This window comes from Danaus plexippus, chromosome 15 (assembly GCF_018135715.1).
Source record: "Danaus plexippus chromosome 15, MEX_DaPlex, whole genome shotgun sequence".
In the NCBI taxonomy this organism is placed as follows: domain Eukaryota; kingdom Metazoa; phylum Arthropoda; class Insecta; order Lepidoptera; family Nymphalidae; genus Danaus; species Danaus plexippus.
This window is the reverse complement of record NC_083547.1, coordinates 8838933-8863890: the sequence shown is the minus strand read 5'-3', so window position 1 is coordinate 8863890 and position 24958 is coordinate 8838933. Positions and strand designations below refer to the sequence as shown.

At 37.0% G+C, this 24958-nt stretch overlaps 4 protein-coding genes across 8 annotated transcripts; 2 read left to right on the top strand and 2 right to left on the bottom strand.

Annotated features, from left to right (window-relative positions):
* The first annotated feature begins 1637 nt into the window (after window positions 1-1637).
* LOC116766563 (glycine N-methyltransferase) lies at window positions 1638-7348 on the top strand. 2 transcript variants are annotated; one of them, XM_032656458.2, is made up of 6 exons: window positions 1638-1792; window positions 3371-3585; window positions 5104-5231; window positions 5326-5585; window positions 6221-6336; window positions 6596-7348. In XM_032656458.2, exons 2-6 carry the CDS (start codon window positions 3377-3379, stop codon window positions 6756-6758), a joined length of 876 nt encoding a protein of 291 aa, XP_032512349.1. In that variant the 5' UTR covers window positions 1638-1792; window positions 3371-3376; the 3' UTR covers window positions 6759-7348. The 2 variants fall into 2 exon arrangements, with proteins under 2 accessions (XP_032512349.1, XP_032512350.1); XM_032656459.2 differs by lacking the exon at window positions 1638-1792 and adding an exon at window positions 2229-2345.
* Window positions 7349-9631: 2283 nt separating this feature from the next.
* Window positions 9632-10653, bottom strand: LOC116766554 (protein transport protein Sec61 subunit gamma). The gene is made up of 3 exons (XM_032656444.2): window positions 10493-10653; window positions 10311-10408; window positions 9632-9861 (listed from the first exon to the last, which is right to left on the bottom strand). The coding sequence occupies exons 2-3, from the start codon at window positions 10402-10404 to the stop codon at window positions 9749-9751; spliced, it is 207 nt and encodes a 68-aa protein (XP_032512335.1). The 5' UTR covers window positions 10405-10408; window positions 10493-10653; the 3' UTR covers window positions 9632-9748.
* A 193-nt stretch (window positions 10654-10846) lies between these two features.
* Window positions 10847-15600, top strand: LOC116766147 (exocyst complex component 7). The gene is made up of 15 exons (XM_032655851.2): window positions 10847-11152; window positions 11225-11390; window positions 11529-11656; window positions 11729-11803; window positions 11878-11995; window positions 12285-12493; window positions 12639-12703; window positions 12769-12869; window positions 13185-13361; window positions 13587-13768; window positions 13911-14049; window positions 14486-14578; window positions 14643-14859; window positions 15106-15394; window positions 15473-15600. Exons 1-15 carry the CDS (start codon window positions 11105-11107, stop codon window positions 15512-15514), a joined length of 2049 nt encoding a protein of 682 aa, XP_032511742.1. The 5' UTR covers window positions 10847-11104; the 3' UTR covers window positions 15515-15600.
* LOC116766148 (uncharacterized) lies at window positions 15588-23730 on the bottom strand. 4 transcript variants are annotated; one of them, XM_061522773.1, is made up of 16 exons: window positions 23542-23730; window positions 23271-23436; window positions 23021-23203; window positions 22688-22936; window positions 22454-22574; window positions 21426-21596; window positions 21020-21134; window positions 20813-20928; window positions 20618-20743; window positions 19794-19903; window positions 19113-19248; window positions 18616-18776; window positions 18042-18181; window positions 17255-17360; window positions 16256-16288; window positions 15588-15660 (listed from the first exon to the last, which is right to left on the bottom strand). In XM_061522773.1, exons 1-16 carry the CDS (start codon window positions 23565-23567, stop codon window positions 15622-15624), a joined length of 1998 nt encoding a protein of 665 aa, XP_061378757.1. In that variant the 5' UTR covers window positions 23568-23730; the 3' UTR covers window positions 15588-15621. The 4 variants fall into 4 exon arrangements, 3 of the variants coding, with proteins under 3 accessions (XP_061378757.1, XP_061378756.1, XP_061378758.1); XR_009752897.1 differs by lacking the exon at window positions 16256-16288 and having other exon boundaries at window positions 16454-17360; XM_061522772.1 differs by having other exon boundaries at window positions 15588-16288.
* Window positions 23731-24958: the final 1228 nt, after the last annotated feature.

The window sequence follows — 24958 nt, the reverse complement described above, 5'->3', positions numbered from 1 at the left end:
AGCGTGTGGGTACTGAGAAAGATAGTTAAATAAGAGTCAATTAATTATACAAATGACGGAAGAGCTAGATTTATCAGGGTTCGTGACTTAACGACCTGGCAGTACAAAAACACAACGAGATTACGTACAAAGCAATAATATTTCAGATCAACACAAAACATGTTATTTTAAAATATAATAACAATAAATATTGTTATTAGTGTTACAAAAAAATAAGAGGAGCTGTATTGACTAAGGGGTGAGTTGGCGGCGGGTGAGGCGTGAAGTGGTGTGATGTATCGAGGAGGGGAGAGGTGTGGTGAAGAGATCAAAGGAGAGATTAATTAAAGAGCCTTTTTGGATGTAATTATTTAGTGAAAATTGGAAATAAACAAGTGATTTACCAAGAAGTCGTACTGTTTTAATTGTTTTCTTTAAAAAGTCAGTTGTGTTTTGTAATTAAAGTATTATTACTTTTGTTGAACAAAATGACTGATCGGATTAAAAAATATGATTAAAATTTAAATAACTGCAAGCAAAAGAATAAAAAAAGTATCATGGGATACGCTGGGACTGGGAAATGTAATTGTTTAAAATATACTTAATATATAATTATTCATTGTGGACAGTTTAGTTCTACTTTTATAAAATTATATTATACCGTTTTTTTGTATATCACAATCTTCTTTCTTCGAAACCAAAGCTCATTATTTTCATCTTGGAATATTCGCAAAAATGCAATATCGTATTAGTTTTTATGTTTTACATTTGACAAATGGTGGAACAATTTATTTCAATCTGAATTGAAGACACGCTTACATAATTATATAATTTTGAGTTTTTCTTTTTCCCTTTAATAGTGAACTACTATATATAAGAAAAACCGGTAAAATAAAATGATTACAAATGAATTATGTACTTAAAGATGTGACATAAGACCTTTAGAAATAAGACCGTATGTTTAATTAAATGGATATTTATGGTTATTAATTTTAATAATGGACAGTATTTTATTAAAACTTATTATATGTACTTATACTTATTCACAATAAGTTTTAGAATAACTTAATTAATTACCAACATAGTAGAAACTATTTTTTGTTACGGTAATCTTGTTATGATCCGATGTCGTTTACTTTTTATATTAAACCTGTCTCCGAGATATCACCAGGTCACGTTTAGGGCCATTTTGTTTATATTTCTGGCGATAAAGAGACGAAACCAGAACAAATCATAAACCGGTCCATGAATTGATATAATATAATTTATTACACATTAAGGTCTAATTCAGTTGCTTATATTATAATCAGTTACTTTGAATTCTGCAGAATAAACTATTACCAAATCACATAAACCGTATTCTAAGGGTGAAGAAAATTTTAGAAATAAATTTACATTTAAATGAAAGAAAATGAGTTAAAGATAATAAAAATAGGTATTAGCCGGCGACTGGAACCTGAATCTGATAGAGATTTTACTACGAGTGTGTTCAATAGGTCGCTGAGCCTCGAACTTGTCCTTGAAAAGACATAACAGTATTACATCACACGCGAATAACACGAGACTAAAGTTTAAACACTTGGCACATAAATATGATACGTTACTTGGTGTTTTTAACATTATAAACAGACTAAATATTATACATATTCCTTAGACGTGTATATTTTTAATCGTAAACAGAGTCTCGTAATGCGTGTCGTTATTTCGTCATTACTGTGATGTTATTACAATTATGTTATGTATGTGACACACGTCAGTCTGCGCTAGTCGGCCGTGTAGCCGGCAGTTTAAGCACCGACACTTTCCTTAACATGTAAGTTTCAGAACGAGTTTAAGATTTTATTTTATTATAATTACAAGTATTTAATGCTACGTGAAGACAACGTTTAAAAATAAGTCTAGCTCGGTAGCTTTTAATTCAGACTGACTGTAAGTAACGCATATTTTAAGAATGATAACCAAAGTAAGAAAAGTTATTAAGCAATAATTAATGAATTTAAGAAATATATTATTATTTATATTTTTTATCTTTAATTCATAATCTCGTAACTATCATCGTGACTACAAACTTTGCCTCTACAACTTATGATAATTTATGCAGATTAGATAATCATTTCTGAAAACAAATAATTTATAGCATTTTTTTACTTCTCTTACATCTCGTTATAAGATCATTTAAATAGTATCGGCGCAAGGAGCCACATGAGAACTAACCCTAAGAAATATTGTTAATAAAAAACTTATTATATACTTTACACTGGTAGTCTGTTTATTTTGAGGAGGAGTCGTAACGGTACCGTTTACTATAGCGTTACATATTTATGTGGCGTTCAAACTTGTAGTTAAGTTGATGGTGAGAACTCACGGTAAGAATGTCGTATAAAGTACTTAATACACATAATACAAACCTAATATGTTAAAGTGAATGAAGTGATGGTCGGTTCTAGTGTTATAAGAGATGTTGTGATCCTACTATCACAAGTGACTCCTTTATCTTTACTGTATAACTGACTCTCGCTAAACCAACGTTTGAGATAACGTTGTCTTGTTAATAATTAATATTGAATCTATGCTAACTCCTTGGTGTTGACTGTCTCTTTTAATATATATTAAACCAATAGTAATAACATTTTAATCTGTAAAATAGGAATTATAGACGTCTTAATTTTATAAATATTAGTTTTTAAAATACACTATAAAAGTTAAAAACGTATTAATGCGAGTGTATATCCTGTGCCGTATGTTTTGGTGTGTCGGTCGGGACTTTCCCGTTTAATACCGTTTTGTCGTTACACCCATTCATGTTTATGTGAATCATTTCATTAAAATAATATATTGTACTATACTACTATACATACAAACATATGCTCTACAAAGATCTTGTGTCCTGTAACCATTATTAAGAAGAAGTAAGTTTTTTTTTATGTACACAGATTCTAAGTGGTTTTTCTTCATTTATTTAAATATTTTTACAATGCGTCCACGTTAGAGCAATTTCGCATAACTATTAACAATGTAAGAGAATTGATTACAAGTGTTATATCACACATGAAATTAATAGCCGGATGTTTACTGACTGACAAGCCTGTTAAATGTATACCTTGTGTCTATAACTTTTTAATCGTAATCCTTAAGGCGAAGGTTAAAACTTTTCGATGTACAAAATATAATGAGTAGCGAAATTAAATTTATGCAATTAGGAAGAAGGGGATATTTATACTGGGAACACGTGTTTATAACCAAGTTACTATAATTATGATGCTTTTTGATCAGTATATTGGTTTTAAACGTAACGTTAGTTAAATTTATGTAAAATCACTGTGAGAAACATAAGTTAACGCAAAAAACAAGATTAAAGCGTTAATTCAAAATACAAATGCTCCTTTCGCAGTTAATCATGTCGTCAGATAAGGTGTTCCACTCGCGATCGCAGGGCATACCCTCAGAGGGGGTGAAGGATCAGTACGCCGACGGGAAAGCAGCCAGGGTGTGGAAGAAGTACATCGGAGACAGCAACCAGAGGACGAAGAACTACCGGGACTTCCTCACAGGCCTGCTCAGGAGACACGGATGTAAGACGGTGCTGGACGTAGCCTGTGGGACGGGGTATGATAACGATATACACAAATATGTTTTGCACATAAAAAAGCAAGAAAACCTATACAATATAAATAATATATACTATCATGATATCACAATTTGATGACGTACTTAACTTATAGGTTTTTTGTAATGTATTATGTTTTGATGGATTGTTTAAGTTCAACGTTTACCTTATCAGTTAATTCTGTAACTGATAAAATGTAGAGTTTATATTAAGATCCAGCTCTCGCTCTTGTTCATAAGTGAAATGAAATTTATAAAATAATATTCAATTGTTCAGATAACAAAAACGTATGTATTAAAAAGTATGGAGATTGGAAACCTTTTAGTTGTTCCAGTGTCCAAACGTTAAAACTATAGACTACTCTTTAATGATTAATATAAATGTATATATACATATAATTAATAATATACTTCGACCGTCTGCACTACCTACTGTAACTAACATAATATTCATGGTTACATAATATAGTAGGTATGTATTTTTTAAATACTTAGAAATTATTATACAATAAAAAATTGTATTCAACTTATATATTAACAAAAAGTATTACTTCATTATCACATTAAGTAAATAGCAATAATATGTTTGATAACTTTTTTTTTTATATTCAACTTATTTTCGTTTCCTGCCAGAGGATATTTGTGATAGTTATATTTATAATTATGGTAGAAAATGAGATCTAAGACTTTCGCGAGTATTCATTTAAATTAACCTAATCTTTTTCGGATAACACTACACGTATTTTAGTATTTTAAAAAACTACACTACCGTGATCACGGTTACTGAATAGTAAAGGAAACGTCGGGAGTATGTAGTTTTTTAAAATAATAAAATACGCGTAGTATATTCCGAAAAATATTAGTTTTATTATGGTAGAGTATTTTACTAAAATTATCAGTATACTTAGCACACGTTTGCATCGTTGCACTTCATACGATGCGTTTGCCGTTTCTCACTCAATATCCTACGTAAATTACGTTAATTCTATAATTTGCGAAGACTTATGAATGAAAACTGCTAACCCACCGTTGTTAGGACGAAGCAATCTTGATTTAAGCATACACGGCCTTACTGTGTTTTCAAATTATCATGATGCCAACGATTTATGACTAAGAAAAGTTGAAAGTATCGTCTTGACGATAACCTTTACTGAGGTTTTTATTTTTTTTTATGTGTTTTACCGCGTTGTAATTAGGAAACCGGATAATAATGAAACTAATGTTTGCATAAACATGATTTGTATTTAAAAAAAGTATTAAAAGTCCAGTAGATCTCTTTCTTTGTAAAAACTAATGTTATTCCGGGTTTAAAATCTCATGTAACTTTGCTGTAGAGCTGTAGTTTTTAGGGACACCACGTTATTACTCAAAACTGTCTTTTTATATTATATGTATTTGATGTATACAGTAGGTGCTAGGTACCACCCAGTCCCCACCAATCGACTTGCATTTTACAGATATTTTATCTACATAAGAAATATAACTTGTGAGCTGTTACTGATACAATTTTTTTTCTAGGATCGACTCCATGATGCTGTTGGATGAGGGCTTCAAGGTAGTCTCCGTGGACGCCTCAGATAAGATGCTGAAACACGCGCTGAAAGCTCGCTGGGAGAGACGGAGGGAGCAGAGATACGATGAGTGGGGTGCGAGCTTTAAACAAGCTTTAATATCAGATCTGTTTAATTTAGTTATGAGTACAAGACTAGGTATTTATGGCATAACCTCTTGATATTTCAGTGATCGAAGAAGCCAACTGGCAGACTTTGCCGCAGGATGTCGAACAATTCATGCCAGGAGTGCAGTTCGATGCTGTCATATGTTTAGGGAACTCGTTCGCACATTTACTGGACGAGTACGAGGACCAGAGGACACAGAAGATGTGCTTGAGGAACTTCGCACAAGTACTGAAGCCCGGCGGCCTGTTGTTCATAGATCACAGGAATTATGACTCCATGATCAACAGGGGAGCCACGCCTGGACACTCTATATATTATAATGTAAGTTTAAAAGCAAGTGATGTTACGCAGAAATAAAAACCGGTAAAAAACTAGAAAGAAATTCAAATCAGTTTTCTTAGTAATGCTGAATAGTTTTTTTTATTTGTGCGGTGATGTCGTCGTCAGCTATCAATTGAGCAATATAAAAATTAAAATATGTCGTTTCGTCTCACTTATCTTATTTTATCATGACAGAACAAGAGTCAGTTGTTCCTATCTAAATTTATTATTTAATAATATTTGTGTATCTAAGTGATAACCTTAGATCGTTCACGTCGCTAGGATGGACAGATCATTCACTTTAGTTACTGTCTAATTAATGATATAACAAAATTTTAGACTTTTTAACTTTAAAGTAACTACAACGTACACGACACGACAATTTCACTTATTTTACACTCATCATCCTCGCTGTGACTGTAAGATATTTTATTTATTCAATTAGTGAGTTAAAGTTTAATTCTTTGTGGATTAAATCCTAAGATTAAGTGGAATACGCATCGTTAACATCAAAATTTAAGCTCCCTAAAAATTTACCGACGTGTGTCATACATTGAAATTTTGCTAGCGTCGTTACAACTTAGAACCGGACACGTGTGACTAACGTTATGTCATCTTAACTTATATTTGTTCAGTGTAAGTACCCGGTTGACATCAAGACCTCTGTGTTGGTGGTCCGCGGGAAGCCCGAGCTGGTGGCGCTGGACTACTGCATCGACGCCAGGGATGAGGATCCGAATGCCGAGAGAAGGTGGACATATACACTGAATAAAACACTAAATATACAGAATAATGTTTTATATACAGCATGCTTAATTTTCCAAGTCGTGTCGAGAAATATCAGCTTATTTCAAGAATATTGGAATGTGAAATTCTTGACGCAGATTCGAACCCTCTCGTAGCAATGAATTTCGTTATACTACAACATCTATTAATTTAAATCACTGCAACAGGCGAGGGTTTCTAAAGTCTGAAATTATGATTTTTCACAGTTGTTTTTATATTTGTAGTGAATTCCGCTTGTGTTACTACCCTCACGGCCTGGACGCCTTCACCCGTATGTTAGACGCGGCCTTCGACGGTCGCGCACAGCACAACATATACGCCGACTTCCAGCCACTCGACAAGGTGCCCGAGCCCGCCTACTACATACACGTTATGCAGAAAAAATAACAAAAACACATATATGTAGCTACATATACATAACGTAGATTAAAACTAATGTGTCAAATCTTATGCCAGAGATACACTACACTTAAAACGCAACAAAAATAACCGATATGAAACAAATGTGACTGATGCATCTCTGGCCTTACATTACAATTCTACGAGTGACTTTAAGGCAAAAATATATATTGTTTTAGAGCCGTAAATACACGATTTGTTTATTACTGATAAAAATATTAAAAAAGATTTTATCAATCAAATTTAGGTTTTTACAGAGAGAGATTAGAGTATTTTGTGGCTACAATCATACTCCACGTTAGTTATAAACTCCATTTATAATTATAAATACAAATTATTAGTCATTGTGATTTAAACTCAATGTCTTCCTCGAAATGTTAAACATTTTATAGGATTTTTTTTACTAAAAAAATAACTTAATGAAGTTACGATTAAATCGGAATATTTTGATGCTCTTCATTTTATTTATGAATAACAATACATTTGTATGAATATTTACAATTTTATATATACCTATCTTTAAATTGATGTTAATGTTTGTGCTCAATGTTTAAACCAAATAAAATTTCAATCCATGACACAGTTTCCATTTATTTATTGAACAACATAATATAAAACTTCTATTTACTCTATGACAGTCACATTGCCCTCTGTCACCCTAATGAGTGATGGACGTTACTTTTCAACACCAGAGTACAAATTGGATAAATCATAAATTCTCGATATTATCTTCTTAATATGTAAATAAGGTTAGGAATTTAACAAAAAAAAAGTATATACCGTTTGAATAATAATTGGAATAAAATTATATGTTTTGTTATTAGCAAAATATTTAAGATCAACATTATTTAATTTCAACTTATATTTGTCTTGTTTGTTTGTATATGAAATATAATTGTTTTTATATCAAAATTTGCTAAAGAATAATCTTTTATGATGGCACAAAACCTTACAAATGACCAACAACAAATATGTAAGCAAAAGCATATTTGTTTTTGGTAACGCGGGTGCCATCTATATTCCTGTATGTTTAACCATCAGTATGTTTGTGTTCACCCTCCGACAGGTGACGTTAGTTTAGAATAAAAATAGTGTGACATTACACAGTCGACAACATGGTTTACACTTTACAGGATAATATTTCTTCGTAGGGTTTTTTTAAAGTAAAACTTTGAAAGTTAATGTTTATTCTGACATGTTTCTTCAGGGTATTATAAAATGTAATACAAAAAATGAATAGTGCATGGAGTCCCTCCGCAAGGAAGAAGGGAAATTGTAAACAATTCTAATCCACTAAATTTGAAAATAAAAAGCCCTATTAAATTATATGTGTATCAAATCAAGCTTAAAAAATAATAAATTTTATAAATTAAGTATTATCAATATAGAACAACAAGTACGGATTTCAGCTAATTTCACGACGCTTACACTGTTTACTTCGCTGCATAGCAACAATACCATGGGCATGTGCTTGGAATCTACCGACTCACTCTATTTCTTTCTTCTACTTTCTACATTTGTGTATCTCGCTTTCTCCCTCCCTCAGCGTAAAATGTTTAACGCAACCTTATTAGTTGTTTGAAGTCGCATAAGAGATTTCACTTCAATAAGTGAGAGAACCTCTGGTGTCAGCAATTATTTTTCTGGTCTTAATATTAAAATATTTCTATTTATAGACACATATTGTAGTATGTGTTTGTGTGTACTATAATAGAATTATTACATACATCGGCTAAAAAGACCTTTGCTGCAGTAAAAATGTGTAGAAGCATGATACAAATCCTAGGGTTATTAACAATATAATATCAGCATAATGAATACAAGTATGTAAAAAGCTTTATGCTATGAAAACAATAATAATTTTAAGAAAAATCACTAATCAATTCCTGTTAATATTGTGTGATATAAGACTCAAGTTATCCTTATCCACAAATCAACTTAATTAGCCAATATAATATCTATAAATATAATAAAGTGTCTCCCTAAAGAAAATAAAACATTATGATTTCTTGCTATCACTTGTTTAGTTCCAATTCCCACAAACTAATGAATATTCTGTAAATAATCTCTCCTCTCCACATGTCTGCCCTCCTGGATACATCCCTTAGTCGGAGCTTCTCTTTAATTTTGTTACAAAATTAAGAGACTGCTTTGTTTTAACATTAAAGAAATAATGTTTGTTTTTTCACTACTGATATTTCCTTCTTAAAATATTCAGAATTTTTGAATACTTCGATTGTTTTCAGTTATTACTAAGCTATGCTTGTGTTTTAAATTTAGGAGGTTCATGGAGTCTAAAGCAGGCAAGGAAACTTGATGTACTTACAAAAGTATTTTACATCTGGAGAGCTTCTTTGTCTATAAAAGCTCAAGTCTGTATGGATTACTGTTGCCACTTGGTCCATCGCTGCCAAATGTCATCTCACTCTTATCGACTCCATGACGACATGCAGAAAGGCTTGTTAGTGACTTCGAGTTGGTCTAATCTACTGCAGTCACTCTTGAGCACAGCTCATGCTATGTACTCTGTCAGATACATCTTGGGAAGTATGGACAGGAATTACATGCTTTATTCCTGTATCTCCTTCCGTTATCGGACAACCACACACATGGTGGGAATTCATTCTTTTGATATAGAACATCCCCACATCCAGATAGTGATATGCTTATTCCTTCCTCATAGCACATAATTGCAACCGTTTGCCCAAGTTTGTCCTTCCGATTATAATTGGGTGTCTTCAAGGCTAGAAGAAACAGGCTGTAACTAAAATAGTGCAGCAACCACCTACAACTCTATTCCCCCTATTGAGCAGTAAACAGTCAAGTGCGATCCAGTGGAAATAAAAAATAACATACCATGATTAGAAAATGAAATAATTTATTCTAATAAAATTGTATGACAGATATGAAAGTGAATTAACTTAGACATGTCGGACTTAGAGATAATTAACAACTAAAGCTTAGAGTGGTGTGCGAGTTCACGAGCCGACTATGATGTTGTTGATTGGGATGTGGATCAGTTTCACAAAGAATCCTATGAAGCCCATGATGCAGAAACCTATCGCTGTTGCAATCGCTATCTTCTGGAACTCTGAAACAAGAAACAAATTAACATTTAATATTTATTCTATATTGGTCCTTCTAAAATGTTAAAATGTCAGTTTTATAAATAAAAATGTTAAATTCAATGCCAGTTATTGAATAGTCGTTTATAATATTTAACCCCAGTTTGTGTATTTATAGAATACATTTATATATGTAAGGTTAACTTGAGAATAATCATGACAGAGCACTTTGTTTGAAACAAAACTTTGTGATTGTAAGCAGTAAAACAATTGAATAAATCCCTACAAAAAGTTAAGGGTAAATGACATCTGGAAAAAAAAATCTAACGATATAATAAGGGTTATATTAAGTAAAGGTATTCATATTAGAATGCAAGTTGCGGGATGCCAGCAGTACAAATTATAATCTGTCAGACAATGTTAAAAATATAAGTGAAAATTTAATCGGAATAGTCTGGAATTACACTCCACATACCTTTCCTGTCAGGCTTCGTGCATCTTCTCACTAATCTGATTGAGTCCTTGGCGAACTGCTTGCCAGGTTCGACAAATTTAGCGATTTGATCCATTTTTCTGAAAATGTAAAAAAAAAGTTATATTTACATAAACCAAATATAATATAGATTAGAAATAATAATCGCAAAAAATAAAACATACCGTTATATAGATTTATAATATTCAACTATAAATTATATAGTTACACTGATTTTTCGTCTTGTAATTAATGAGCGCAATTTACACAAGCGAGAGACTGTAAAAGTTCGACAATTCAAACTAGTAAACGTCAGCCACGTCTCGACGTCGTACTTCACGTCACCATATTATTGTTCGGATACTTACACTAAAACTATATTATGTATAAATTTTACAGTTTTAATCATTTTTAATTTTAATTTATGTATAGAGATAGTTTTTAAATTTGCACAGTTATCATTGCTTAAAATCAATTTACCAATATTTTTCTTTCATTGTTTAAACGTTGTGATTTAATTAAAGCAATGTCATACTAGTTGAATAATGTAAATTATCAATTGTCAGGCTCAGATGTGAAAACAAAAATGTCATAACATTGGAGATTAAATAATTTCTAGTGAGAGTTAATCACGAATCAACGATAAATGAATGAAACTGCGGCATTGGCATGTTATGAGAATAAAAAATATAATATTTTTAATTCATCTATAGTGTTGAATACTTGTTGTGGTGCAAGATATTATATTGATAGTAAATTTTAGTTCAAAAGTGAATAAGTTCTATAAAGTAGTAATAATGTATGCGGTTGAAAAGAAATTTGAAATAGAAATGAAATTAAAACGAGTGAGTATCATGAATTAATATTTTCCGTAAAAACTTTAGTGCTACATGTATTTAATGTATGGGCGTATCTAGGAAATGACGAATATCCAGGAGCTAAAGGCGGCAGCAAATAGAAGCTCTTCGCTTGCTAGCGATGTCTGTAATGTTCTGGGTGCGTGTGAGCAACGCCTGCAACAGTTAGAGACTGCTGTCTTGCCACTGTATGGAGACACAGCGAGACTGCAACAAATACACCATAGTAAGAATATCCTTCAATCAAAATTCCAGGGCATAAACTGAAGTGTAGTATATCTTGTACCCTTTCGTTAATTCCAAAACCCATTAAAACCGTCATGTTATTGTTCTTATAAATTTTTCAATATTTATTTATTCTAAGATATGGAGAGCACAGTGACAGCTCTGGACCATGTTATAAACTACTACATGGTGTCCCGAGAGCTGGCTGACCTCATACAGGCCGGGCCTCATACCGGGACTACAGAGTCGTTGAATATCTATTTAGAGGTAAGAATGATGATTGTATACCAATTTATGGCTTATCTATGTATCCTTAACATTTTATAATACATATTCCAGGCTCTGGATAAATTGGCAGAGGCTCAGAACTATTTCAATAAAAATAACCCACAAAGTGTTGAATTGGAAAATATTGTAAGTCAAATTTATTTGAAACTTCTTATTAAACTTTGATGCCAATATTTAATTCTTTAAAAATAATATTGTAGAACCAGCTATACAATACAGGAGTTATAAAGCTGGAAGGTGCTTTTGAGGAACTGCTCAGTCGTAACACTCGGCCGCTTTCTCCCACTACACTTATGGATATGATTGCTCTAGAAGAGGGTTAGTGCAGGATAGTGGTAGCAGTCAATAGTTTCATAATACAAAACGATACCAACGAAAATAACCGCATATAATCAAATTAACTGCCTTCACTACACTTGACGGCATATTATTACTTCACAACACCGACCTAGCAACACTAATACACAATAATAGTATTGAGATTTTGATCTAATTATTATTATTATCTTCCAAACTCTAGGTTAACATAGATTTAACGACATATCTCTGTGTCCACTTAGTAATCTTTTGTATCCAAGTGTTCTTCATTGAAACATTTGTCTCATAGATTCAAGTGTGGACAGTGTGAGTGTGAGCGGGAACTCCGCCACTAACACGGCCGTGGAGAGCATGCGCAGTGCGGCGGCCTGGCTGAGTGCCGCGGGGCGCGCGCCCTCCGCCCCCCTGCTAGCGGTTAGGGCTCCGGCCGCGCTCAACTCACTGATAGCATTCAAGGACTACTTGAGGAGCAGGTCCATGGGGGCGTCTCCGCTCATGGTGAGACATGTTGTGTCAGTGTGTGTCGTAGCGACCAGAAGATAACTTTAATAGCAGCTCCACCATGGACGCGACCTGAATGCTTATTATTCGTGAGATTGCCTGTAGACTGGCTGTCCAATATATTTGATGAATCTTCTTTCAGAAATCTAAGAACATGTTGCATCGAACGGACAGCACACAGCGCAGAACGAGCAAAATACAGAAGGTGTAAGTGCCGATGCTGGCGTTTTATTATTGATAATGTGGGGATATTTATGTTTATTTTGTTTCAGTTTGGAAAAACGAGCTATCAATATAATGATGAAGGCCTCGCAGACCTTGGAGCAGTCTACGGGCCTGGCTATCGGGCCCAGGCGATCCATCAATGATTCCTGTGAGTGCTGTCATTATCCTTTCAAGTCTGTGGGGCTCAGGCGGTTTTTAGGGTAATCGAAGGATATGAGAGGACGAATGTTTCTTGCAGCAACCAGGGCTCTTCATATGACTAAATCTTTATCTTTGGCTCGCATGTCGAGGAGCTAGTCGAGAGTTCCCTGGATCATACAGGTGATGTGGCAAAACATGGCGGGTCCATGGGTTGCCTCACATCTTATAAATATTAAACCTTGAAAATACCGAAAGTATTAAGCCAACGCGAAGCAATCCGATAATATAAGTTTGATTTATATGGAGCGATGTTCGAGGGCAGACTCGGACGAGTGCATCGACGCCATGGACGAGCGCGAGGCGGAGGCGGCGGGCTCGCTGTGCGCGGCGCTGGTGCGGGTGGCGCGGCGCGAACAGCGAGCGGCGCTGGGGCTCGTGCCGCTGCCACGGCTGCCCGCCCTCCTCACCAGCATCCTCAAGGACTGCTTCAACCTGCTGGGTACGAACACGCGGGAGACCTTGATACTGATCCGCCCGTGAGAACGGAATACGAGCGAGTGTTGGTTCGCGTTCTTTGCTAAGTAGTAGTAGTTCAATGTGTTTCTTAACATCAAAGCTAATGACTCGTAATATTCTCATTGTCTTGTTCTACATGGAACAAAGGTTCGCTTTAATCGTCTCGTCTCGGTAACGATCGACCGTCTTGTTCCTTATCACCCAACAGCGACGGAGGTGGAGCGCGTGTGTACTCGGAGTCGTAAGGCCGCTTCCCGCTGCAGCGCTGCAGCCGCTTCGTGTTGGTCGCTGGCGGCGCGCCTGCAGCGGCTCCAGCCCGACATGACCCGCGCCGTGCACCCAGCCCCGCCCGCGCCCTATACCGCCATACTCAACTCCTGTCTGCACCATGTGAGTACTAGTCATGATTGTACTTGCAGCCAATGAAACAAGATAAATTATGTAACCACTTCTCGTTGTGGCTGTTGTTCGCAACATCTTAACGAGCACCATCAGTGAGTCATGAATAACATATGGTCGTTGTGTGTGTCAGTGTGTGCGGTCGCTGGAGGAGTGGGTGGAGGGCGTGCGGTGTGACGGGGCGGCGGGCGCCGTGGACGGGACCGTGCACCAGTTGGCGGCCGCCGCCCTCACCTACTGTCACGCGCTGGCCGCTCATGTTCACGTCATAGGTCAGTAACGCGAAGCTCCATATGGCGACGCTATACTTCCACCTCGCAGAACATTCACAATGACAATAACTAAAAGGTGACCCGTTTGCAGCTGTCCCCGTGTAATCTCAAAATTAATGAAGTTCTTATTCAATGAAGCGCCCGTTGTGATAATATTGCAATGAGTATTAACAGAGTATTTAACGCCGGTCGCCCGTGAGCTGTGCGCTCACATCAAAATTAATTAATATCCGTGTAACCACATCAGCGCTCTGAGTTTTATCTTTTCAAAATATATCAAAAAACTTTTCCATCACAAATGTTCAGTAACGAACTGCTAGTGAACTATACGGCGGTGGGATGGTCGGTGGGATGACTGGAACGCGTCGTTCTGGTGTCAGGCTGGAGTCCTGCTGTCGAGGAGGTCCTCAGTAGCTGATTGGAGTGTATTGTGCAGGTCCGGCGCTGGCTGCCGAGGCGAGCTACGTCCGCGCTTCTCACGGGCTGGTCGTCAACGATAGGAACGCTCTCATGCTGTCGCTGTACATGCGTGAGTGATCACCTCCGCTCTAACTGGAGTGCACGCCGTCCATGTAACACGGTCTCCTCAACAGGTAAAGTCCTGGCCCAGCTGAACCTGTCCCTGCGCACTAAGAGCGAGCAGTACGGCTCGGAGGCGTTGAAGGCGATCTTCCTCCTGAACAACACGTTGTACGTGCTGCAGGGCCTGGGCCGCGGGGGCCTCCTCGACGCGCTGGCCGTGGCCGAGCCCCGCGCCGAGGCCGGCTACAGGGACATCGTGCAAGACTACAAACAGGCCTACCTCAACAGGTCACGGGGCACTAATACTGCAGTTTACATTTTATGTACCTAAATATCATATAACGGGAAAAACGTTGATGGAGTACGCAAGATAACCAATCCACGATTGACTTCAATAGAGGCACGATCTTTTCGTCGCCGCATCCGTCTCAGCGGCTTTAACGTCACGTGATGGTTAATGGACTAAGTTGAAGTTTACTATTACCAGAAATCTGTCGAGATTTTAATATCTATAAGTCAAATGACTCCTTCCAGCTGGAACAAGCTGCTGTCTCACCTGGTGCTGGATGAGCCATTGCCGGCCAAGCTGCGCGACAAGGACCGCCAGATGCTCAAGGACAAGTTGTCCTCCTTCAACCGGGAGTGGGAGGAGGCGACGCGCGCCCAGCGCGGGTATAGCGTGCCCGACCCCGAGCTGCGAGAGGCGCTCAAGAGAGACAACAAACAGATCCTGCTGCCGCCCTACACGGCGCTGTGGGAGAAGCTGGCCGGCATCAGCTTCACCAGGCACCCCGACAAGTACCTCAAGTACACGCCGCTGCAGGTGGGCGGCACACTCGCTGTGTTTCATCAAAACCCATCACGATATGTGTAAATAATTCCTACGGATGTTTGTCCACAGATCGCCGCCCAGCTGGATGGATACTTCGATGAGGCCGCTTAGAACACGGCGTACGCTATATACAGATATATATACTTTAGAATAAAAGGTGCTTTATAAAGTCAAATAAAAAACATTTTGAACATCAACACTGTATTTTTTAAACTCTTCTAGTTCTTTGGTTTCTTCTTCTTCTTTTTCTTGGGCCACTGAAACAAAGATAGTGAGGTGACATAGTGATGTGACTGACGGCCGATATCGACACGTGAAACCTGGAAATCTATCGAGAGCAATAAAATTGCCATCGTGTCTGATAACACTACACTGGACGGTTGTGACGGACAATTACCTCGCGTGCACATATCATGAATGTACACACGAGGAATCAATATGTATTTATATAATCATATATTTTTCATCATCCACTTCCATATTCACTAAATGCTCATCGTGTGTCGTTCAGTAGTCTTGGAGACATCAGTCCAGCGGGTCACGTGTGACGCCCGTCATTTAAGAGCATAGCTTCTGTGAATTCAAAGATAAACAAACAGACGAACAAGCTCGTCTCAGGCGTGAAGCCCGTCGCTAGTTCCCGAGGCGATCGGTTCAATAGTCAATGCTAAGTAAATGAAATGAATCCTGTCGGATGTCTGCAAGGGCTCCACCTGGCGTCGTTTCGCCGAACTATTTCGATCGTCAAATGTCTTTCGTTAACTAGCTCGGCCCGCGGCCGTGCTCGTGGCGGGACGCAGTCGGAGCCCTGTACATGTCATACTTTACGTTCATGGCTATACTTGTCCCGACCTTGCGTTGTCCCTCGACCGCGGCCGCCTCACACTAACAAACAAACAAACATTTTGGGACGGACACACAAGGCGCTCGCCTCCCGTGCGGGGACGCCGGTATGTACATGTAACATTAGTGACGTCATCGCCCGCTCCTCGTGCGGACACAGGCTAATACATCTTATTGCATTATAAACATGCGGTCAAGATATTTTACATGAAGGACTCGTAGCAAATCGACGAGTTACTCAGATTACTGTTGAGTGATGGGACGTCATAAACACGTCGCAACCCGAACCCACACATGCAAAGACATGTGTCTTTAAAGTTGTTTAAAAGTTCATAGAGATAATTAAGGTTTAATACTTGCAGACGCAGCGAGACCTGCCATACTTTATATATCAGGACAGAAGATAGTGAAATAAATCGTTTTTTCTTCTAACATTTTAGCTTTCTTTGAGTCCATGTTTTTTTTTATATAAAGTAAATAAGTTTATATATAACGTTGGAGACGCGTGCTCGCGATATTAATGTAGTTTATACTCACCGTGAGAAATACATAAAGTCCCAACGGAAACCTCCATCCAGTAGTTTTTGAAACACAAACAAACAAACAAACAAACAAACAAACATACATACATGCATGCATGGCATGTGGACTATAATAACTTCAGGGCAGTGCTTGTTAATCGTAAACCAATGAAGCAACTCCTAGCCGTTTCAATGATAATCTGACTGCAACCTGAATTTAAATTCAAATTGAATATATAAGGAAAAAACTCATCGACTCGCTAGGATCGCACCTCCGGCCTCCGGACTCCTCGCCCCGGCGCTGCGGGACCGAGCCGCCGGGTCGGGCTCGCGGCGATGGATTAAGCTTATTATATATTCTCTTGCTAACCTCCGCGGAACGATCGGACAACAAACAGATGACGGACAATGTCAACGGTTGCACACCCTGTATATTGTGTTAGCTGGTGGGAGGTGGTGTCATATATTATTCTTGGGAGTACGCAACCTGCAGGGCGCGGGGCGGAGTCCTGTGGCGGGCGAGGGCCCGCGCCGGCACGCGCTGCACCTGGCGCTCGTGAGGCGTGAACGCACACGGCAGGATGCGCCGGAACCTGTACACGGAACAATCAAAGTAGCATATACAACAAAATGGCCGACTACCCACAGGTGAATATGTTTATTATAAAGCAAAAGCTATTTAACTCTGCATTGTTCTCGAGGTTTCTTCTCATTCTAATAATCTTGACTTATTTTTGAATTTCTCTTTAAATTCCTCGTTATAGTGAGCGAGCGATCAGATACTAGTGTCATGTGTTTGGGTACCTTACAGGTTCCTGGCTGACAACAAATAAAAAAATCGAGTGTATTAAATCCATGTGAAAGCTGAGATTATTTTACTTAATAACCATTAATGTAAACTAAAATAACAGGAAAACAGCTCCCGGGTGCCTCAACTGACTTAGAGATACCTCTGGGTATAATATACATTCTATAGCCTCAGTAACGTATGAATGCAACCCGTGACGCGGATTCCCCCCAACAGGTTAGGTTGTGTCACTGAGCGTGGGGACGGCGGCCGTTCTATGGACAGCCAGACGAAGGCCCACGCCCATCCTGTTGGCTTGTATACAGTTGTGGACATTTCGAGGAGCGTGGTGTTGGTCGGTCCACGTGCGCTTTTACTATTGGGTTCCCATCATCACGCCCCCGTGACGGATGCGACCAGCCGAGACCGCTGTGAGGCAGCTGCCTGACGTTCCTATATATCTGTATAGTTGTGTCTGTAGACTTGCTTGTGATAGGGCAGCAGGTCGGTGCTGATGGTGGGCGGTGTCCTCAGCAGCAGCGCGTCGTCCGCGTCCCGCCCGGGCCGCGCCTGGAGCCCCGCCCCGTCCCCCGCCGCCAGCAGCAGGGCGTTGCAGCCGTGACTCGGCTGGACATCATTCGATGCAACTTTACTCACACATACATCATATATTTAAGAACTATACATTTATTTGTCTCTGGACTTGTACTTGTTATTAAACGGTTGTCGCGTGTGCAACGACACACACACCAAGCGGCTAGTACTGAATAATATGGTTGTACCTTCAAAATATAATAGAGCAGTATTTTTTCTATTTTATTTGTAATCTGTTTAGTTGTCGTTTTATTTATATAGACTATTAGCGAGAGGAAATACCTCGTTTGTTTATTACAGACACTGATGGGAAATAATGAGGAATCAATAAAATATATACAAGTCTTAGGCGATCTTAGATAAAATTTTGTATCAGACTGAGAAAAAAATGAAATTTTTGTCTCTTATGGAAAATATCTAGTCTTCGCTTATCACACAATTAGTCAGGTACCAAATTGTCGGTATACCTCATGTCGGAGCACGTATCTCCCCGGGCGGAGTCCCTGGAGCTGTGTGAGCGCGGAGTGCACGTGTCCTGTGACGTCACAGGAGCCGTGCCGGGACACGAACTGCTCCATGGACAAGTACTCCGCGGTCGCCACCTCGCCCGTACCCGCGTTCACTCTCACTGGAGACAGGAACACATTCAGTAGGAAGTCCAGTCGAGAGGCGTTCTAAACACAACGCTGCTCGCGGGACATGGATTTGATTCACACAATAATTTGATTCATCAAATCAATTGACGTTACACACACACGCACACACAAACACTTAGAAGTGTGTGTATAATTAATTATAATCATCTTAAAATAACTTACAATGAAAACATATATTGACACTCCAAAATAAAAATTATTTGAATGAATTTGAAATTCCTCAAAGTTCCCGTGGAGACAGACCAGATGAAGATGAGCACACCAAACATCAAGTCATTTAGCAACTCCAGTATAGCCAGTATACTGACCGTGCAGCACGCCGGCGTTCTTCCTGATCCTCCCGGCCAGCGCGAGTTTCCTCAGCCGGCCCTGGCTCAGGGCGGCCGCGCCCAGCTCCAGCTGATACTCTGGTGTCGGCTCCACGATCAGCTCCGAGTGTTTGTCCTTCACAATGACAGACAAACACTTGAAAATTTTCTGTAACTTCAGTTTGTAAGATGGGAAAACGAGAAGCTTAAAGCTGTTGGTGTTAGTGGAGGAATTATTTGTTATTTTTGTTTTGGATTTGACTGCAGCTGCTAGCCCTGATGACTTTGACAGCGTCACCGGGAGTCCCAAGCGTGCATCTAAGAGACCGGATATCGGCTTAGGACGTGGTTGAAGGGGAAGTTGGCATCGGGAGATAGAAAGAGGAATTTTAAGTTATCATTTTCCCCTTAATAGATCTTAATATTTAACAAGGTATTAATTTTGCATTAGGTTAGATAAGATTCGATCAAAAACAATCGAATTCGAGGAAAAATTTGGTTTTACAAAAACACTTTCAAGACTGCATTCCTTGAGGGACATTAAAATTGAATTATAACAGACGGCCAGTTGATTTAAGGTCCGATTATGTTCAAAACAGAAAAATCAATGTTAAGAAACTGTAATAAAGCGTCACTATCGTTTTCGAAGTCGGTTAACTACAAACACATAACAAGTCTCACCCTCAGGCGATGCTCGCAGTGCACTATCACACTGAAACTGTCATCATTCGTCCTGTCAGTGATCCGCCACTTCCTAAACGACCTCGGCGGAGGCGTCTCGAACATAGTCCCTGCGACATTTGTTACACTTGGTGTAAGTAAATTTTTTACATTGAAGCAATGTCCAGACAATATTTCAATTAACATCGCGTTCAATAAGTTAAAGGTTTGAATCTTGCTTGTATCGAAAAATTTTACGTTGTATATTGTCTATCAGAATTTCATTCAATTAAAAACTAGACTTAATTGGACGGAGATTCGACAGATTGTGTTAAGAGAATACAGAAATATGTTCGCAAGGAAAAGAGGCTTCGTTAAAGTCGTACCAACAAATAAACGACAAGCTGTTGTCCGCGACTTAGTGCTAGCGGCTCTCGGAATTGGGTTTAAATAGATACTAATTTAAGTGATTTTTAAGCTTATAAGGCAACTACAGTACAGCGCCATCTATCGTCAGCATCACGTGACTTCATATACAACTCCACCAATGAGCGGACTCAACCGGAGCTCCGGCTAACGACCGTACGAGATCGGATTTTTTTTTTAAGTTTCATTAAATACATTTAGCCCTTTTGAAGACATTCCTAAAGTATTTTTTGTACATAAAAACTTGTGAATTTTCAAGTTTACAACAAGACTGAATCTCAATATATTCTGAGCAGACGCTCGGTATTATAAATTCAGTTTCTATTCTCAAACTAATATCAATAGAAAAATTCTAAGTGTTTCTGAGACATTAGTGTCAGTGTGTCTCAGCCAGCCGTGCTACTAAACTCCTTACTGACCTTTACACGTGCATCGGTTCAATTCAAACTCATTGTCATCACAGGTATCTAGTCTGCCGCTCGGCATGTCGTCTCCAGCCTTCGAATCCCCTTCCTCCATATCCTGTGTAACATCCATCTGTGCATCTACAGAACAATATAACATAATTTATATATACATATATGTCACTAAATCCTTGTAATAGCATTATTTACCATCAATACACAGTCTGTTGTTTTCATCATCCGAGCTTCCATCTAAATCTATATCATCTGTATTTTCGTCTGAATCATCTCCATTTCCCGCACTTTGTTTTAATTTTTCTGATGCTCTGAAAATTTTAATACAACTTTTATTGTTCTAGAGATGTTTGTTTTCGTGCCCGCAATTTTAACTGTTACACGAAAGTATAACGATCTTACGGTATTAACTCCTGCTCCAATAAATACTTGAACGCCTTGTAGCTCCGCGTGAGAGGCGACTCCTTGTTCGCAACAAACTCCTCACCCAGTATCAGTATGTTAACTGGCTCACCGTCTACAATTATATTTTCATTAAATATTCATTATGAAGTAGTGTTTGCAACATCTTGGTTTGAGTCGTTCAATCCAAGCGCTGTAGTCACGTCACATGTCAAATGTAATGTCATCGCTCATCTCTCGTTACGTCATGAGATGACATGTCACGTGTCATGAGAAGTCGTCTCATGTCATGTGTAAATACTAAATATAGTTAAGAAAATTAGATAGAAGGCGTACGAGTGCCGAGCTAAGTTACTGTTATTTTTATAACAGTCGATTGCTCAATCTAGATTACAGTGTTGGATACCTGGGTCAGTGACCCGGTGCACCGAGAGGGCGAGGTCCCAGGGTCTATCCAGTTCAACGAGACAGCCGAGCGCGTCTTCTGAGGCCACACAGATGGCGCCTCGATCTAGACAATACTGCGCCAACTCTGACTCCACCGACCATAGCGGCAACATTGACATTGTCTTCTCATCTGGATATTTAATTTCATTGTTAAATATGGGAAAAAATCATTAATAATCATCAACATTAACACGCTTTTATTAGCTTGGGTTGTATGTTTGTCAAACAATAATTCACAGTTAATGATCTCCAAATAAAATTATAAATAAAAATTAAGTTATTAACAGAATAATTTAATTCAGAATTAAGTGTGCAGTGCTTGATACTGAATGTTACAATCATTCTAGAGGCAACTAGCTACGAGAGGAAAGATACGAAATGTAGTCAAATGCACCCCACGCTTTTTAATCTGAATTTTATTTTTACCTTCTACTACTGTAATATGATTTCTTTATAAAAGAAAATTATTTTCTATGTTTTAGATCAGTTAGCTATAAAAGCGCGTTTTTTTTTAACAATTTTTTTTTTCATTATTAATATCATTTCATGATAATATTGATGAATAACACATCAAGATGACTAAACGGTTGATAGCACACACACTAATGTTTGAGAATTAATTGCATAAACATATCTATTTGAAAAAAATAATATTCACAAGAGTTTTTCTTCTATGAGAATTAAGAAAATTTGTATTTAGTTTGGAAAATATATGTGCAATGATATATATATATATATATATATATATATATATATATATATATATATATGTATGTATACATGTATATATATATATATATATATATATATATATGTATGTATGTATACATGTATATATACACATATAAATAAATATATATATGTATTTTGTACTTAGATCATATCAATGATTGAAAAAACAAAAGTTTGTAAAATACATCTTCCAATACTAAAACAAAGTCAAATTTCTATATAATTTTTTATACTTATAATAGTAGCTCAACATACTTGGCAGTATGAACCTGCAGATGTGTTTCTTGCAGGGCTCTGGCACGGGATGCGACTTCATGACCACAAACTTTTTCGACAAATCAATTTTATCTATTATTGGCAATGATGATAAGTCCACCTGAAGTTATAATAAATAACAAGTAATGAAAAATATTACAGACAGGCAGCAACACACACACACCCACACACACACACTCACACACACACACACCTATATATATTCAGACATACATTAATAAGATCCTCTTCTAAAACCATTTCAAATGAGTCATTCTTATAGTCAAGCGGTATCTGTGCCGCCAAGCTAAAAGTTTTTGGATAGCACTGCATTTTATGAGCTTTTAACTTATTTAATGCTTCATAAACCGCTTCCAAAATCGGTTTTGGCTTCAATGCTCTCACACAATGAGTTGTCGCCCAAAGACTTTTGGCCCATTCCCTGTACTCCTTTTGTTCCTGTTCATAAATAGATTTTAGCTCCTGGAAATGAAAATTATAAAAATAATATTGTTTATGGCACAATTTGATCTAAAGTATTAATGTATTTTATGTAATTATTTTCACCTCGAATACTTTATAATCACTCTTAGTTGGTCTCGGTACAAATTCTTGTTCCAGAACATGCAAGTTCTGTGAACACAGCACTTTGATGCATTGGTAGTGTTGATGTTCCGTCAAAGCAGACTTCTTGAGGTATTGCGGCAATGGAGTGAGACATGGGACAAAGATGCGATGCACTTTATCAGCCTGTTAAATAAATGTAATGATAAATATTTGTAATGTGTTCAAATATGTTAAGAAAACATTGACTTACACTCTGTGTTTTACTGAAAACTTGATCCCAATCTACTTTGACGTTTTCATCCTCGGAGTCACTGGATATTAGGGGGTCATGAAATTTGTTTCGTAGTATTTTCTCTGTTACACTGTGAGCTAAATCTTCTTCTTTTACGAAGTATATGTCTGGCTGAGAATAGCACCTATAAATGGTTTGAAATTTTGTAAACATTATTTCCTATAATAACATGTTACTATTTAATTTTTTCAATATAATTATGTCTGGAATGCTTATTAAAATAACTTGCCAATCGAATTGTCGAATATGTTCCATTATAAAGAATACTTCGAGGCACTGAATGCATAGATTAAAACTTATAATTCAATATAAAAAAATTTCAACACTGTAAATATAATTCAGCTATTTATTTACAACATAACAATAGTATAATGCCTGCATTTCAATCTAAGCATGCCAATTGTCATTGACCATATGATTGGATAGCTTTTCTACTCTGACAGCATGGCTTTGACACTTACGTTACAATTCAAATGTGACATTTGCAAAAATAAAATAAAATTTCTAGTAATAATAATCAAAAACAAACAAAAGAGAAGCAAAATGCATGTGTCTAAAAATATTGCTATATTAAAAATAACATATTTCAACTGAAAAGATAATAAAATAATATTTAATTGCTTTACAGCAATAGGCTTATAGTACGACTAACCAATTTATTGACTTATTTTATATTTTTGAAGTCGATATCTTTTTAACGAAATTTCATGTCTGTATCTTCGAAAGGTAAAGTTTTAAAGTCATTTACTTTTTATATTTTATAAGGTAGGAAACTGAAAAAAACTTTTGTTTATTTAAGTATATTCAATAGTGCTTAGTAAAGTTCAGGATTATTGCAGAAATATCACGCAACAAACAAAAATAGTTTTTTCAGGTTCGATTCCTAAGTCTATTAAACACAACTGAACAGAGAACCTCTTTTTTGCATGAAGTCGGATAAAAAGTAATGAGAGATTAAAATATTTATTTCATATTAGTAGTGCATCGACTCAGTAGCCAAAAGCGTCGCTTATTGAATCATCTCAATTAAATTATCTCCCGCTGACGCTGTAACAGCCGCAGGGCAAAGCAGTAGTCATTCAAAAAAATATCATTATTAAATATTGACACAGATAATATGATGTATATAATTGACAATGTCTTATTTCAATGAAGCTTTAGTATAAAAAAAAAAAAAATAGCTTAATACGTCTGTCACTGAAATTTTTAAGATGTTGTAATTATTTATTAACTTAAGCTAATGTTCACATAGACATTGCAATAATGTATAAATAAAATATATATTTTTTTGTAGTATTGATCTCTCATCTATATTCCGTACTGATAAAAAATGTGATTATTGGTTACTGTATTGATGGAATCCACTTTAAAGAGTCTATTTTCGTAGGATGACATTTTTTATAGTATAATTCCTTTCCGTCCTACTCGTTTGCAAAGCCTACTTTCTTCCCTAAACGGAATAAGATGAGACAAAATCTTTTTACAGTGTTTAAAAATAACAGACTATTCCAGGGCTAAATCTTACTTACAATAATTTTGAAGATATGGTTATGCTATATGCTACCTTTTTAAATTTTATTAATACTTTATATAATTTAAATGTTATTTATATTCATTTAGAGATTAATATATATTTATATTCATAA